At 42.1% G+C, this 18,516-nt stretch overlaps 1 protein-coding gene across 2 annotated transcripts in view; it reads right to left on the bottom strand.

Moving 5' to 3' along the window:
• Positions 1-215: 215 nt before the first annotated feature.
• The window catches only part of myripb (myosin VIIA and Rab interacting protein b), a 505,729-nt gene continuing 487,428 nt past the window's right edge, over positions 216-18,516 (bottom strand). For both annotated transcript variants that reach the window (XM_063069391.1, XM_063069392.1), the window contains 2 exons: positions 5,113-5,219; positions 216-1,025 (listed from right to left, as the gene is read on the bottom strand). In XM_063069391.1, the coding sequence (XP_062925461.1) occupies positions 1,008-1,025; positions 5,113-5,219 (125 nt within the window). In that variant the 3' untranslated portion in view covers positions 216-1,007. The remainder of the gene's footprint in view (positions 1,026-5,112; positions 5,220-18,516) is intronic.

Below are 18,516 nucleotides of genomic sequence, written 5' to 3'. Positions count from 1 at the left end.
CCTCTCATATCCCTCTTGCCTATCACCTGTCCAGCTCTTGGTTCCATCCTTCCCCCTCCTGTCTTCTCCTATCATTTCGGACCTCCCCCTCCCGCTCCCACTTTCAAATCTCTTACTAACTCTTCCTTCAGTTAGTCCTGACGAAGGGTCTCGGCCTGAAACGTCGACTGTACCTCTTCCTAGTGATGCTGCCTGGCCTGCTGTGTTCACCAGCAACTTTGATTTGTAATACTTTTCCAAAAATGTTTTGATCTTTGTTTGTCTCTTCTGTTTAGTATCTTGGCCCCAGTAACTGAGAGAGGTGCTTGATGGCCCTGCTGACTTTTGCAAAAAAACAATAAAAATATATCACTCAGAGGCCCTGCTCTGCAATCCATTCAGTCTGGATGAAAGTTTGATGTGCTCAACATAAAAATAAAATCAATGAACATTTCAGACCCAAATTATTTATCTGAAAACAAATATGCACTTCAAAATAATGATTATAAATTGGTTCAATAATGTTGTCACGCCAGCGAATTGAAGAAGAACAGCCAGTAACCCAGGATTGGCAGAAGTACAGTATACCCCGGGATTTTTTTTGGCTACTTGGACAACCATTTTGCATTTGAGTAAGATTATACAGTGGACAAGTCACTTACAAATAAACCTGCCTCCAAATACATTGAGCTTGTGCTATCATATAAAGACAAATCACATACATGAACACCACAAATTCTGTACATCAATACGCCAAAGTGCTTTTCATTTAATGTGGACCAATGTTAGAGAGACGAGTTGCCATTCAGAAAAGGTCTCTTTCGAAATTAAGGCAAAACATTTGATTTACCAAAGGAAAGGTACAATCCAGAAGTTATTACAGAATGATCCCAGGAAGGTCTCCAGTTACAGTCTGTTTCTAGGGAACTGAGTGGTGGTAAATCCATGATCTGGGCAAAGCTTTCCATGAATCAAGGCACTCTATGGACAACCATAGACAGTGAGTGGGTCAGCATGCTGTCCACTTCTCAGTACAGTACCGACTTCTGTAGCAGAGAACAGAAAAACAATTTGTTCACTCATTAAGATTTAATAGGAGAAACCTTAAGCCTTTTATAATCATGTTTACAGGATTGATCACCATCTTTCACAGACTCATCGGGATGTACCGCACAGAAACAGGACCTTTGGGACAACTCATCCACACTGGCCCAGGTACCTTCTTGAGCTCCTCCCAATTACCTTCATTTGCCCCATATCCCTCTAGACCTTTCCTAGCTGTGGACCTGTCCAAACGCCTTTTAGATGTACCACTGCCTCTGACAGCTTATTCCATCTACATACCCTGTGTGAAAAGTTGCCTCTCAGGTCCCTTTTAAATCTTCCTCCTCTCATTTTGAACCTATGCCCTCTACTTAAAATAAAAGCCAAAGGGAGGTCATATAATAGAGCAAAAATTAATGGGAAGTTAAAGGATTGGGAAGCTTTTAAAATCCAACAGAAGGAAACTAATAAGATCATTAAGAAGTTAAAGATGGAATACGAATGTAAGCTAGCCAATAATATTCAAGAGGATACCAAACATTTCTTCAGATACACGAAGTGTAAGAGAGAGGTGAGAGTGAATATTGGACACTGGAAAATGATGCTAGAGAGGCAGCAATGGGGGACAAGGAAACAGCGGATGAACTAAATAAGTTTTTTGCGCCAGTCTTCATTGTGGATGATACTAACAGTACGGTGGAAGTTCCAGGTGTCAGGGGAATGAAGGGTGTGAAGTTACCATTATTAGCGAGAAGGTTCTTGGGTGACTGAAAGGTCTGAAGGTAGATAAGTCACCTGGACCAGATGGTGTACACTCAAGGGCTCTAAAAGAGACCATAAGACAAAGGAGCAGAAGTCGGCCATTCGGCCCATTGAGTCTGCTCCGCAATTTTATCATGAGCTGATCCATTCTCCCATTTAGTCTCACTCCCCCGCCTTCTCACCATAACCTTTGATGCCCTAGCTACTCAGATACCTATCAATCTCTGCCTTAAATACACCCAATGAATTGGCCTCCACTGCTGCACATGGCAACAAATTCCATAGATTCACCACCCTCTGACTAAAAAAATTTCTTTGCATTTCTGTTCTGAATGGGCGCCCTTCAATCCTTAAGTCATGCCCTCTCGTACTAGACTCCCCCATCATGGGAAACAACTTTGCCACATCCACTCTGTCCATGCCTTTCAACATCCAAATATTTCTATGAGGTCTCCCCTCATTCCTCTAAACTCCAAGGAATACAGTCCAACAGCGGACAAATGTTCCTCATATGTTAACCCTCTCATTCCCGGAATCATTCTAGTGAATCTTCTCTGTACCCTCTCCAATGTCAGCACATCCTTTCTTAAATAAGGTGACCAAAACTGCCCACAGTACTCCAAGTGAGGTCTCACCAGTGCCTTATAGAGCCTCAACATCACATCCCTGCTCCTATACTCTATTCCTCTAGAAATGAATGCCAACATTACATTCGCCTTCTTCACTACTGACTCAAACTGGAGGTTAACTTTAAGGGTATCCTGTACGAGGACTCCCAAGTCCCGTTGCATCTCAGAACTTTGAATTCTTTCCCCATTTAAATAATAGTCTGCCTGTTTATTTTTTCTGCCAAAGTGCATAACCATACACTTTCCAACATTGTACTTCATTTGTCAAGAGGTGGAGGAAGAGATTGTGGATTTATATTGATCTTTCAAGAATCACAAGATTCTGGAATGGTTCTGGAAGACTAGAAAACTGCAAATGTCTTCAAGAGGGGAGCAAGGCAGAAGGAAGGAAACAGTTTGGAAGCTATAGGCTAATTAGACTGACCTCAGTGGTTGGGAAGATACTGATTGTTAAACTTGAGGTCTCAGGGTACTTGGAGGCACATGATCAAACAGGCCATAGTCAGCATGGCTTCCTCAAGGGAAAATCTTGCCTGACAAGTCTGTTGGAATTGTTTGAAGAAATAATGAGCAGGAAAGACAAAAGAGGATTGGTTGATGTTGTGAACTTGGATTTTCAGAATGTCTTTGACAAGGTGCCACACGTGAGGCTGTTTAACAAGCTATGAGCCCAGGGTAATACAGGAAAGATTCCAGCATGGCTAAAGCAGTGGCTGTTTGGCAGGAGGCGAAGAGTGGGAATAAAGGGAGCCTTTTCTGGTTGGTTGCCGGCAAGTAGTGGTGTTCCACAGGGGTCTACGTTGGGACTGATTCTGTTTATATTATACATCAATGATTTGGATGATGGAATTGATGGCTTTACTGTAAAGTTTGCAGATGATATGCAGATAGGTGGAGGGGCAGGTAATTTAGAGGAAATAGAGAGGCTAAAGAGGACAGACAGATTGGGAATGGGCAAAGAAATGGCAGATGGAATGCAGTGTTGAGAAGTTTATGGTCAAGCACTTTGCTAGAAGAAATGAAAGGGTTGACAATTTTCTAAATGGAGAGAAAATACAAAAACCTGAGGCGCAAAGGGCCGTAGGAGTCCTTATGCAGGCTGAGGATGGGAAATGCAATGTTAGCATTCATTTCAAGAGGACTAGAATATACGAACAAGGGTGTAATGTTGATAATTTATAAAGCACTGGTGAGACCTCAGTTGGAGTTTTGGCCCCTTATCTCAAAAAGGATGTGCTGAAACTGGAGTGGGTTCAACAGAGATTCACGTAAATGATTCCAGGATTGAATGGCTTGTCATATGAAGAGCATTTGATGGTTCTGGGCCTGTATTCACTAGAATTCAGAAGAATGAGGGGCGATCTCATTGAAACCTACAGAATGGTGAAAGACCTTGATAGAGTGGATGTGGAGAGGATGCTTTCTATGGTGGGGGAGTCTAAGGCCAGAGGACAGAAGCTCAGAATAGAGGTGTGTCCTTTTAGAATAGAGACCAGGAGGAATTTCTTTCTTTGCCATAGGCCGCTGTGGAGGCCAAGTCTTTATGTGTATTCAAGACAGAGGTTGATAGATTTTTGATTGGTCAGGGTATGAAGGGATACGGGGAGAAGGTAGGAGATTGGGGTAGATAGGAAAATTTGAATCATTCATGATAAAATGGTGGAGCAGACTTGATAGTCCAAATGTCCTAACTCTGCTCCTATATCTAAAGGTATTATGGTCTTTAGGACTCCCCTACCCTGTGGAAAAGAGTCTGGCTATTCATCTTTTCTATGCCCCTCACTGATTTTAGAACCTCTGCAAATTCACTCCCCAGCTTCTGATTCTCCAGGGAATAAAGTCCAAGTGTATCTAAGCCTGCCTTATAACCCAAGCTCTCCAGTGCTGAGAACATCCTTGTGAAACTTTATTACACTTCCTTTAGTTTTGTGACATCCATACTGAGATATCTTTTATCGGGCACATGATCTTTTTCGTAATGTGGTAACTGATATGACATTGCACTTTTTCAAAATTCCACTGAAATTTCTACATTAGAAAAGTGTGCAAGGGTATGGGTAACAACATTATCCCAAAAGTAATGAGGAATAGATTGGAAGATTTGGGCATTTACAGTCGAGGAGGCCATTCCATTTTTTTTTGGTCTATGAAGAAACTCCCATTCTAACTGCACTCTCCATTACTAAAAATGGGTGTAATGCCTGGTTATTGATCTTTTGAATTTTATCTATTACTATGGTGCATTGTCACATAAAAGATCACTGATCAAACATCTACGTAAGGATTAGCTGATAACTGAATGCCCAATGTTGCATACATTGACACTTTCAATATTTTGGCACCTTTTTTGGCCATATTCATGTTTTGAAAAGACACAGTAAAGGCTTAACAGCATGGGTAAGAGACTACGGGTATTCCTAATTGTAACAACTGTCAGTGTATTCAGTTATGTAACAACAGCTGGCTGCAAAGCACTCTGAGATGTCTCCGGGTTATGGAAATGCCATGGAACTGCCATGGAACAAAAAGCTTCTTTTGAAAAAGGAGTCTGCCTTAAATATTAGTCACAACACTGGTGTAAATGTTTGTGTATTTGTCCTACACACTGTAAAAGGAATCTATGTGTAATTACCCAGCATTTAGCAATTACTGTTTAATTTATTAACAAGGCGTAAACTGAAAGAGGAAAGAAACTTACTGCAGGACTTTCGATTGCGATTGCGGGTTCCTTTTGGCTCTGTGTTTTTGTGTTATCTTGAAACAAACCATTCCTGCTGATTGTTCCCATGTTGTCAAATCTCTCTCCTACAAAATTGACACATAAATTAAAGAGACAAGAGCAAGCCAAAAAGGTGTTAGCTATAGTTCAAGTGTAAAACCTTCATCTGCAGATCAGGACATTGTTGGTTCAAGCCTTCTCTAGAGACTTGGTTGACACATACTGTGAGACTCGTTCTCAACTGTGAGAAAGTCCTTGTGAGTATCTTGGAGCCAATGCTGCAGCTGTATTCAGTCAACATCCCACCTGCATTTCTGAAGCTTTGTGGCAACAGCAGTAATGACCACAGAGAGGAAACAAGGTCAGGTATCTTGAGTGCAGTTGGCCACAGGTACCTGTGTCCACTCTACATCTGCTTCACTTGACCATACAAACCACAATAATACAAGGTCAGACCGATATAAGACAAAGGTGCACTTGTCCCAGTGCTTTACCACACATTACACTGCATCTCCAAATCTTTTGCAGGGGTGAAATTTCAGCACTAACGTCAACCAAGTTGTAGTTACAGTACATTTGACAATAAAGCATAGAATTCATGGTGACCATCACTGTGAGTCTTGCTGTCATTAAAGGTAAAGTGGTAAATTGTTCATTATTGTCACAAGTACTGAGCTACAGTGAAAGACTTTGTTTAACATGCCACCCACACAGGTTATTTTATTACTTCATTGTATTAAGTTAGCCCAAGAAAAAGCCATAACAGAACATAGAAGAATAGCATGTGAGCTCCATGCTGAACAGACAGCACCAGCTGCAGTAGGATGTAGAACATTCTACAGTACAGCACAGGGACTGTCCATTCTGCCCTCAGCTAATTAAACTGGTAATTAAATGCCAAACTCATCTAATCCTTTCTGCTTATAAAACCCAATCTCCCTGCGTTCTCTGTAGTTTCATGTAGCTACCTAAGAGGCTCTTAAACATCTTTATCATATTAGACTCTACTGGCACCCCTGGCAGAGCACTCCACACACCCCACACGTGTACCTCCTCTCACTCTGAGTGCATGACCTCTAGGTATTGGATATTTCAATCCTCGGAAAAGATGCGCTCCCATTAGTATGAGCAATCTCTCTGAATAGCCCGTAACATTTTATTCAGGCAGATTGCTGGTAAAGCTCTTCAAAGCCCCATTCTTCCTATGACAGGGCAAGCAGAACTAAATGCAATACTCCAAATGTGGCCTAATCACATCTGCTACATAACCGTTGAACATTAAATATTGGTGTTTACTTCTAGGGACTTGACACTCTCAACCCTTCTGAGCTCAGCACTGTTGATGCAAATAGGAGCGTATGCACTGTCCCCTTCATGAGGTCAATATCCAACTCAGGAGGCAACAAGTAGCAATGGTAATGCTTCCTAGGTTCAAGGGTAAGGACATAACTTATAGGCTTGGATGGGGGAGAAAGGGAAAATGAAATCCTTGGGTACACCGTTAGGAGATGAGGGAATGAGGATCCCGCAGTCAGACATTTGGGAACTGCAGAGCAAGCTGAAAAGCAGGGAATTGCAAGTTGAAACATTTGTATTTTTGCCGATACCACACACCAACAGTAGAAGAAAAGGGGAGACATTAAAAAAGAGCTTTGACCGGCGGCCAATCTGAACATTCGAGGCTTTGAGAGGAGGGAACTTCGATCAGGTCCACTGCCTGAGTACGAAAGGCAGCAGTGGGTCGTTGCAGCGAAAAAGAGCTTTGACTAGTGGCAGATCCGGACATCGAAAGTTCTGAGAGGAGGGGACTTCAATCATGTCCACTGCCCCAGTATAAAAGACAGCAGCGGGACAGTGCAGTGAAGAAGAGCTTGGACTAGCAACCAATTGGCATTTACAATTGATTAGCAATGGCAAATAAAAGGAAGTCGGGGCAGGCCCAGTGGCCATCGACTGAGCGGACGAAGTCAGAGTGATGATCTTGAGATTTTAGCTCTTCGAGGCTTTTACGAAGAGAGGCTTCATCCAGAGAAGTTATTTTACCTTCTCTTCTTTATATCTGCTCAGCTAGGACAGCAGAGATGCTACGTAGAATAGTTGAATGCTCCCCTTGAAGGATGTGGGAAGGCAGGAAGATGTCCAGTATCCCTGACGACTGCAGCTTCTAACAATCTGCATTAAGGAGTTACAGATGGAAATGGATGAACTCTGGATCATTCAGGAGGCTGAGGGGATGATAGATAGGACACAGAGCGGTAGTTACACACAAGGTGCAGGACACAGGAGACTGGGTGACAGTCAGGAAGGGGAAAGTGGTTAAGGAGCCAGTGCAGAGTAGCCCTGTGGCCATCCCCGTCAACAACGGGTATATCATAAGACCATAAATATAGGAGCAGGAGTAGGGCATTCGGCTTATCGAATCTGCTCCACCATTCAATCATGGGCTGATCCAATTGTTCCAGTCATCCCCACTCCCCTGCTTTCACCCCATACCCTTTGATGCCCTGGCTAATCAAGAACCTGTCTATCTCTGCCGTAAACACACCCAATGACTGGGCCATTCCAGTCTCTTGTGGCAACAAATTCCACAGATTTACCACCCTCTGATTAAAGTACTTTCTCCGCATCTCTGTTCTAAATGGACGCTCCTGAAGTCGTGCCCTCTTGTCCTAGAATCCCCTACCATGGGAAATAACTTTGCCATATCTAATCTGTTCAGGCCTTTTAACATTCAGAATGTTTCTATGAGATCCCCCCTCATTCTCCTGAACTCCAGGGAATACAGCCCAAGAGCTTCCAGATATTCCTCATATGGTAACCTTTTCATTCCTGGAATCATTCTCGTGGATCTTCTCTAAACCCTCCTCAATGTCCGTATATCCTTCCTAAAATAAGGAGCCTAAAACTGCACATAATACTCCAAGTGTGGTCTCACGAGTGCCTTATAGAGCCTCAACATCACATGCTCATTCTTATATTCTATACCTCTAGAAATGAATGTCAATATTGCATTCACCTTCTTTACCACCGACTCAACCTAGAGGTTAACCTTTAGGGTATCCTGCACAAGGACTCCCAAGTCCCTTTGCATCTCTGCATTTTGAATTCTGTCCCCATCTAAATGATATCAGTTTGGATACTGTTGGGGGAGATGACCTAGCAGGGTCAGGGGTCAGACCTCTGGCACCGAGCTTGCCTCTGTGACTCAGAAGTGAAGGGGATAGAAAAGGCAGTCTGTGCCGATAGGGGTTTCATTAGTTAGGGAACGGACAGGAGGTTCTGTGGGCAAGAACAAAATTCCCAGATGGTATTTTGCTTCCTGGGTCCAGGATAACTCAGACCAAGCCTTTAGCATTCTTAAGTGGGAGGGTGAACAGCCAGACATCTGAGGGTGAACAGCGAGATTCGGCATATGGAGTTCAGAGAGTTCGGTGTTAAGTTAAAGGTCAGGACACCAGGGTTGTGATCTCAGGATTGCTACTGTTCCACATGCTGAGCGAAGCTAGAACTCGGAAGATTATACAGGTTAATATGTAGCTAAGGAGTTGATGTAGGAGGGAAGGCATAAGATTTTTGGATCATTGGGCTCTCTTCCAGCGAAGGACTGTTTGGACCTGAATTGGAGGGGGACTAATATCCAAGCAGTGAAGTTTGTTCATGCTGCACGGTGGGATTTAAACTAGAGTTGCAAGGGGATGGGAAGCAGAGTGCCAAACAGTTAGTGGAGAGGTTGTAGAGGCAGATGTTGGTAAGACATTAGACAAAGTTAGGAATCAAAAGTTTGAGCATGGGGGAAACTAGTGTCCTGAGCTGCGCATATTTCAATGCAAGAAGCATCGTAGGAAAGGCGGATGATAGTGCTGAAGATGAAGCAGCTGGTTTACAAACAGAGGCAATGCGTAGTGAGGAGAGGCAGTTGATAGGGCAAAATTGTAGTCAACAGGATGAGATGCAATGTAAAAGGTGGACAAAATCTAAAAGGGTGAACACAGGATTGAAGGTGTTATATTTGAATGTGCACAGTTTACGGAATAAGGTAGATGAACTTGCACCATAGTTGAAGATCGGCAGGTATGATGGTGTAGGCATCACTGAATCATGGCTGAAAGAAGATTATAGCTGGGAGCTTTACATCCAAGAATACATGTTGTATCGAAAGAATGTAAGATTCAAACAAGAGGACATGAGTTGAGAGTTAAAGGGCAAAAGTTTAGGGGTAACATGAGGGGGAACTTCTTTACTCAGAGAGTGGTGGCTGTGTGGAACGAGCTTCCAGCAGAAGTGGTTGAGGCAGGTTCAATGTTGTTGTTTAAAGTTAAATTGGACAGATATATGGACAGGAAAGGAATGGAGGGTTATGGGCTAAGTGCAGGTACGTGGGACTAGGTGAGAGTAAGACTTTGGCATGGACTAGAAGGCCAGAGATGGCCTGTTTCCATGCTGTAATTGTTGTATGGTTATATAGTTAATATGCAGGAAGGCAGAGGGGGTGGCGTTGATCTGTTGGTAAAAATGAAATCGAATAATTAGAAAGAGGTGACATGGGTTGCAAGGTGTTGAACCATTGTTGATAGAGCTAAGGAACTGCAAGGGTAAAAAGACCCTGATGGGAATTGTATACAGACCCCCTCCAACCTATAGTAAGGACGTGGCCTACAAATTACAGCTGGAGATAGAAAATGCATGTCAAGAGGGCAGTGTTACAATAGTCATGGGGGACCTCAATATGCAGGTAGATTGGGAAAATCAGGTTGGTGCTGGATTCCATGAAGCTAAAGATGAAATAGTCAGTCAATCAGAGCTTCCATCGTGAAACAGGATGGGCACGTAAGACAAAATAATTTACACGACTGTGAGGAATGATGTTGATGGGATTCCTTTACCAAGAATCGTTTTATGATTGGCTTAGTGGCCTCTTTTTTTTACCATATCTCTGCTCATATGCATGACCTTGCTCTGGAGGCAATTAGAATTCATTTTTCCACAACTTTTGGGGATTTTAAGATTCCAGGAAGGGTAGAGAGGAGGGCCAGAAGATGTGATAGCAATTTTAAAACATTTCACTTGAAGTTTTTAGAGTGTGTACCAGTTCAGGAATTGCTTGATTCAAGGTTAATTTTAAACAAGGACTAGACCCTGCTTAATTAATTTTTTGTTTCAGTCTGAATCTTAGGCAGGAGTAATAGTAAGTGTACCATATAAATAAGTACAGAAAATCACCCTGGTCCTTCTTTGAGAAAACTGTTCTGTTTCTGGTTAGGTCAGAGCCCACCTCGAATAGGAGGCAGATATCTTTCAGCAGAGTAGGTGTTAATGCCATTCAGTCACCAAATGAGATCAGAAAGGAAATTCCCATCATCCAATATCCAATTGACCTGGGCTCATTGCTGACATGTTAAGTGGGGCTTAGTATGAGTGTGGCTGATGACTGTCTATCAGTTGTAGACATAAGTGACTTAAGCTGCTGTAATCTGAAGCAACGCATAAATTGCTAGAGGTCAGGCAGTATCTATGGAGGGAGACGGACAGCTGAGATGAAGGGTCTCAATCCAGAACATCAACTGTCCATCTCCCACCGCAGATGCTTCCTGACCTGCTTCCAGACGGCTTACATTTTAATGATTTATCCTCATGGGTACCAAGATACACAAGTACAGTAAACTAGGAAAAAGAAGAAAGGTCTGCAGAATATTGTGTCGCATTTATAGAGAAAGTGTAGTACAGGTGGACATATAAAGTGGAAAGATTGTGATGAGGTAGATTGGGAGATCTAAAATTTACCTTTTAGCGTATGAGAAGCCCGTTCAAGAGTCACATAACAGTGCATTACATGAAGTGCCACGACCTTATGGCACAGGGATAACTAAGGCTTTGTAAAGTCCACATTTCCCAGTCTGATATTTCTGAATGTCTGCATTAAAGCAGAGTCATAAACTAATATAAAAGGTACTGGAGGAGTTGAGCAGAGGAAATGCTAAACGGAGTATCAGCAACATGAAATCGGGGCTGCACATGTACCTGAACCTGCGTGGTGTGAATCTCCTACCCCTGTATGCTAATTCTCCAATTTCCCAATAGTGTATTGGCCTTGTTGAGATTCTTGGTTGCTTTTGCAGGCATCAGGTGACATGGCCAGAAAGCCTGATAAGAGTTGATATCAACAGGCATAGAGAAAAAATGAAATGGAGTTGAGAGGCAGCAAGAAAGCAGAGAACATGTAACCCCTCAGTCTTTTGTTCCAGTCTGTCATCTCCAGACAAAACAAGATCAGTAAAGACACGGGCTTATGCTTGGAATTAATAAAGTTAGATCTAGCTGTTCTAGCTGAGCTCTGAGCCACCCGAGCGGCAAATGCACTATCAATGTATCATTACATGGGGAGGGAGCTTGACAAAAGCTGAAATGACAGATCTTCTTCAGACATCATTAATTTTGATGAAATAGCTTGTTATAAAAGGTGGCCTATTTTAAGCGGTGATTCAAAATCCACACTCAACACTAGCAAAAAGCATCTTAATTAATTGTTAACAGTAAGGACGCTCTTCAGATTCTGAGGAATGTCTAATTAATCATTGTAAGTTTGTAAGTTCCATTTACCAAAAAAAAATCATTTAGAATCATCAATAATCAAATGTCAAAGGAGTAGTGAGGTGGATATTAGTCTTGTTAACTGAAAGTTGCAGGATGCATTTTTAAATATCTACTGAATTTTCAAAGTCTGGAGCTTGCTGTGATGATCAAAGACTGGTTTCCGGAAGGAGACTTCATCTTTATTACATAGAAATTGTACATTTCCTAGTCTGTTGGAAGATAATGGGTTTAAGTTTCACTCCTGTTAAGTTGAACACAACTGTCAAAGCTGATACTCTAGTGTAGTCCTGAGGTAGCAGTGCACCCATTCTCGTTTAGCTACCCAGAGAACCCCATTATGCACCTTCAATATAAAAATATATGATCTGTAATACAACACAGGGAGTGCAAAAAAAGTTAACGGAATTCCTAATAATATCACCAAGTTTCAAGATGCCTTGGTAAAATTAATTAATAATAGAAATGGGATTCACAGAAACTTCAGAAATATTTAATTTCTGCATAGGCTTTAATCTAATTTTTAAAAATGCAGGGACCAACTCTCAAGTTGTTGTGTGAACCTCCCACCTATACACCGAACGATGCCTCTGTTTGCATACCCAAGCACAAGAGCCAGGAGCATCCCCATCAGGCTCTGTAATGATAATCCTCCTGCTCTTGATGACAGCAAAAATGAACCTTATTTATGAGTATCATATAAAAATCTGCAAGTCTTCCACTAACCACCAAACCCATTTTAAATTTTCAAAGCAATATTCCAGGCATGCTCCTGTGAGAATCACAAAGGCCAAAATGTGCAACTTGGATTACCAATAGCTCAATCAGAACTACACTTTAACAAGCAAACAGAAGGCTAAATATGATAAGAGAAAGCTGGTGATGCTGCTACCACAGCACAGCGCTGGAATGCAGGCGTTGTTCTCTGGATGAAGCCTTGTACTAGAACCCTATTTGTTCTTGTGAAGATACAAAAGATGCAAAGACAAGGAGGAGAAGAGGAATTCTTCTCAGTAGCCTGTGCTCATATGGCTTTAGGAACTAGGTGCATCTAGGCCTGCTGCGTTCACCAGCAACTTCTATGTGTGTTGCATCATGTGGCGTGTCTTTGGTATCAGCCACCTTTGTTGGTTGGGCATTGTTCACCATCAATAGAAGAAGTTTGGCTGCAATCTCCATCCTTGCTGTTACCTTAACAAACAGCAGCACAGAAGAATCTATAACAATAACATTCATCTCTCACTCTGGATCAATAAAGCGGTCAAGTACATCAGTGTCTGTGGAGGCTGCTGCATACAAATCACTGCACTGTTTACTGCTGATGTGAGTACATTTCAGTAGCTCGCTGTCAGTAATATGTCTGATGAGGATACAAGAAAAGCTGCAGAAAAGGAACGTAATCTCTTACACTTGACGTAGCACAGGTGCTAACAAATACCCTTCTGTTTGTTCAGTTTGCAAAGTTCTGCAACACACAACTTAATCCTTATTATGGCATACATGTCAGACATCATTACAGTAGACACTGCAGAAGTATATTTCTTTAATTACAATTCACAATTAAAGGGCTGCATAGGTATTATTAATCATAAAAAATAATGAAAATATTAGAAGTAGAAGCCGAACCAGACCATTTGATCTCACAATCTTTATTCAATAAGACCATCCCAGAGCTAATCCCTATACTTGCATTTCCCTTGGTGCAAATATTTCCATTCAGGAATCTGAAAATATGGATTGATTCCACGTGTTCACTTCTGAGGTACCATCGAAAGGCGATTCATTTGAGCAGCACTGATGGATACCATCAAATACTTCTGTTTTAGTCTGCTACAGCTGAGAACCACAACTACGTCTGAGTCTGTACAGTTAGTAAAGTCATTTTAATGCAATTAAACAACCTATTACTACTTAAAATGGACGCAACTGTAACAGACTCTTCTGGTCACTGGCACGATTCCCCTTTAAGATGGCGTAAGAGAGGATACTGAGCTGGGCTAAAAGTTCATTTAAGAATTAGTGGCTTTCGAATCCCAATACAGACCACCTTGCTGGGAAACGTAGAGTCTCTGGTAAATAAAAATGAAGATCTCAGTGCTAGGGTGCTGTGTCAGTGGGACATCAGGACCACCTGTACCTTTTGTTTCACAGAATCTTGGTTAACTCCTTCCATTCTGGATGCAGTGATTCAGATCGATGAGTTTACTACACACCACCAAGGTAGGACTGCTGAGACTTTCCAGGGCAGAGTAGGAGGAGTGTATTTCATGATCAACTCCTTGTGATGTAGCTGCTGTAGGAGACCCAGCAATTATTTTGGTTGTGGTGTACATCCCACCACAAGTCAATGTCAAACAGGCTCCAGACAAACCGAGTGATGTGATGAACAGGCATGAAACAGCATACCCTGACACCTTCCCCAACATTCTGAGGGATTTTAATCAGGTCAGCTTGAACAACTGTCTAAATAATTATTACCAACAAATCACCAGAGGAACCAACACAATGAACCACTATTACACCACCAGCAAGACTGCTACCATGCTATACCACACCTACACTTTGTTAAGTCTGATCGCCTGGCTCTACTTCTACTCCCTGAGTATAGGCTGAAGAGAGGACCATAAAGATATGGACAAGAGCAGTGCAGGAGTGTTTACTGGACTGCTTTGAACCACTGGACTGGACTATACTCAAGGAATCATCTTTGAGTCTGAATGAGCACGCCACAGTTGTCACCGACTTCATTAAAACCTGTGAGGATGAGTATGTGCCAATAAAAACTTATTGTACATACCCAAACCAAAAGCCCTGGATGCACCTGGAGGTTTGAGTCTGCTGAGGGCCAGATCTGTGGCATTGAAGTTTGGTGAGCCAGTCTGCACAAGAAAGTGAGGTATGACTTTCAGAGGGTATTTGAGAGCTGAGGAACCCAGGTTTGGTAGCTTTTTGATCAGGCCTATAAGAATGTTTGTGTGAAACACTGAGCTGTGGTCAATAAGCAGCATCCAGACATAGGTTTTTGTATTGTTCAGGTGATCCAAGGCTGCGTGGAGGACCAGTGAGATGGCATCTGCCATGGACCTATTGTGGTGGCATATTGCAGTGGGTCCAGGTCCTTGCTGAGACAGGACTTTATTCTAGCCACAACCAGCCTGTCAAAGCACGTTGTCACCATAGATGTGAGTGCTAGATGTGAGGGGTGGAGAGAGTGAGCAACTTCAAGTTCCTGGGTGTCAGTATCTCTGAGGATCGAACCTGGACCCAACGTGTCAATGCAGCTATAAAGAAGGCAAGGCAATGGATATCTTTCATTAGGAATTTGAGGAGATTTGGTATGTCACCAAACACTCACAAATTTTTACAGACATACCATCGAGAGCATTCTAACTAGCTGCATGACTGTCTGTTATGGGCTACTGTACAGGACTTAAGTAAGCCGCAGAGAGTTGTAAAATTAGTCAGCTCCATCATGGGCACTAGCCTCCCTACTACCCGGGACACCTCCAAGGAGCGGTGCCTCAGAAAGGTGGCGTCCATTTTTAAGGTCCCCACCACACAGGACATGCTACCTTCTCACTGTTACCATCAGGAAGGAGGTACAGAAGCCTGAAGGCGCACACTCAGAGATTCAGGAACAGCTCTTTCCCCTCTGCCACCTGATTTACGAATAGGCATTGAACCCATGAACACCATATCACTACTTCTTTTATTTCCTACTTTTTTGCACTTTTGCACTGTTGTTGCAAAGTTAACAAACTTCACGACACATGGTCTGTATAGTTGGAAGCTAGTGGGCATGAATGTTCAGACCAATTTGGGAAGTGCTCTGGATGAAGATATTTTAAGTTGGGTTTGGAACTGAAGTAGGAAGAGTTAAATGTAGTAGGCATTGGGTAGGGAATTGGAAAGCAGATCAGTGAGAAAGATGGAGGCTTTGGAAGAGAAGTGGGGTTGAGGTCAAAGTCAGATGGGAACTGAGTCTTTAGCCTATGTGACAGCAGGAGGCTGATACAAGTGAGAAGTAGAGCCCTGATTGAGAGCTGACAGAAGCCTCCTAACTTTAATCTAATAGCTCACTTAATGCAGAGATTCACACGGATTCTCAACAAGTGTTGTAATTACATATCCAGTTAACAGGAAGAGATAACAGCCACAATGACACATTGGAAGATAACAATATTTACCAAAGTTTGATAATGTTTACTAATAGTCATAGTGAGAAATACTGCTACTAATTAAATGCAGGAAGTGCATCAATTTCATTTTTATATCAAAGACTTTCATCATTTTACAACTATATCAACCAATTCAAACATCCATTGCAGGACCATAACTGGTGCTGGGATACAGAGGCACCAGGTATCTATGACTCTGTATGGCTCATTTCATTACCTGAATGATTTCCTGTAATTCAGAAAACAAACATTTCGTAGATTCCCTGTAGAATTTCAATATGACCAAAATGAGAGTTTATGTTATTAGATGTATAACTTTGTCTGCTTTGTCACCTGCATTAATGACTGATATCCCATTAATAATTACATCAGGAGATGGATAAAGATGCTTAATTATTAGTACAGGAGTTGATATGCATCTGTCACCAGAAATGTGAGAGAAAATCTCACAATTTAGGAGATCACTGCCCTGCTTTGTTTCAGTGAAGTTACAATACAGTAAAGTTCCTGTTTTAAACCAGCAGAATCTTCATAGGAAGAAACAGAGGCTTCTATAAAACTTTCCTCATAATTTATTGAATAAATGTCTGATGATGTTGAAAGTCCTGTGGAATTAGATTGAAGCTAGATTATGTAAGTTTGATAAACTGAAATATTCAAACAGGTTTAAATTATAGCACAAACAGCATTAGGAAAGTTGTTTGTAATTTCATGTGAGTCTGTTAAAAATCTATAATACGTTAACAAAGCCAGCGATACCCACAGACTGACAATAGGTTACCTCTCCTACCTCTCCCCTGGACTAAACCCTAGCTTCAGGGTGGGCATAGATTACACCTTTACCAATGATGCTGCAGGAAATATGTCAAATGTTGAAACTATCAGTAGTTTAAAATTTACGGTCTGGACATCAGGCCTAAACAGTTTATTCAATGGATGCTCTTCGGGCTAATCTGTATATCCTAATTCCCCTTGGTGCAAGCATTTCCAATCAGCGTACCTGAAAAGAATTATTGCTAACATCATTCCATACGGATTGATTCTACTTTATACTGGGGGGAAACGATGAACCATGCAGTCATAGATATGAAATGGATTGGGAATTGTGCTAGGGTGGAAAGGGACAACATGTGGTGGCAACATTAAACAAAGATCATGGATTTGGATTGTTTGGAAGCTAGTGGGCATGAATGTAGACAGTGATGTTCAGAAAAATGGGGGAAATGCTCCAGATGAAGGTATTTAACTTTGGGGCCAGATCTAAAGTAGGAACATTTGAATGCAGCGGGTATTGGATAGAGAGAGCATTCTGATTAGTTGCATCACTGTCCAGTATGGAAAGGCCACTGCACAGGATTGGAAAAGGCTGCAGAGGCTTGTAAGCTCAGATAATTCCATCATCCGCACGAGCCTCCCCATCATTGGAGACACCTTCAAAAGGGTTCACCTCAGAAAGGTGGCATCCATCATTAAGGATCCCTACAACCCAAAGCATGGCTTCTTCTCATTACTACCATCAAGGAAGAGGTACAGGGGCCTGAGAACACACAGGGAGAGCTCCTTTCCCTCCACCAATAGATTTCTGAAAGGTCGATAACCTATGAACACTGCCTCACTATTTTTGCACTCTTTTTACATGATTTATTTAATTTTAAATATGTATTTCTTTATAGCACAATGTATTCCAGTTAATTGGGACACATTGGTACCAGTATATTTTGGTCCAATTAAATGGCTGCCCCAATTAGCCGAAGATTCATGGAAAATCATAGATAAAAAGGTATTAAAAAGACCTGTTTAACCTGTTTATCTGTTTAATTGTTTAATTGAGTAACAAACTATGTATTTAAATGAAATACAGAACAAATCAGAACACTACCAAAACCACTACAGTACCGTAAAGAATAAGGGGTAGAGAATTTAGAATGGAGTTGAGGAAAAACTTTTTCACACAGAGGGTTGTGGTTCTGTGGAATGCCCTGCCTCAGAACGCAGTGGAGGCCAATTCTCTGGATTCTTTCAAGAAAGAGTTAGATAGAGGAGTGAAGGGATATGGGGAGAAGGCAGGAACTGGATACTGATTGTGGATGATTAGCCATGATCACAGTGAATGGTGGTGCTGGCTCGAAGGGCTGAATGGCCTACTCCTGCACCTATTGTCTATAGTAAAACTTTGTATCAGTTCCTAATATTTATCAATAGTGGAATTTATGCAGTGTATGCTGACATGTTCTTTTGATTGACTGTACTAGATACATGGGTTATGACCAAAGGAAAAAATGGCTGGAATTGCTTAGCACTTCAGTGCTGGGTTATTTATTCAACACTCACAACATTCTGGAGGAACTCAGCAGGTCAGGCAGCATCCATGGAAACGAACAGTCAACGTTTCGGGCCGGAACCCTTCCTCAGGACAGTAGAGGGAAGGGGCAGAGGCCCTATAAAGAAGGTGGGGGGAGGGTGGGAAGGAGAAGGCTGGTAGGTTCCAGGTGAAAAACCAGTAAGGGGAAAGATAAAGGGGTGGGGGAGAGAAGCAGGGAGGGGATAGGCAGGAAAATTGAAGAAGGAATAGGAGAGAACACAATGAGTAGTAGAAGGAGGTGGAACCATGAGGGAG

This window comes from Mobula hypostoma, chromosome 17, assembly GCF_963921235.1.
Source record: "Mobula hypostoma chromosome 17, sMobHyp1.1, whole genome shotgun sequence".
Classification (NCBI taxonomy): domain Eukaryota; kingdom Metazoa; phylum Chordata; class Chondrichthyes; order Myliobatiformes; family Myliobatidae; genus Mobula; species Mobula hypostoma.
Note: the sequence above shows the minus strand (reverse complement) of the source record. Positions and strands in the feature narration are given on the sequence as shown.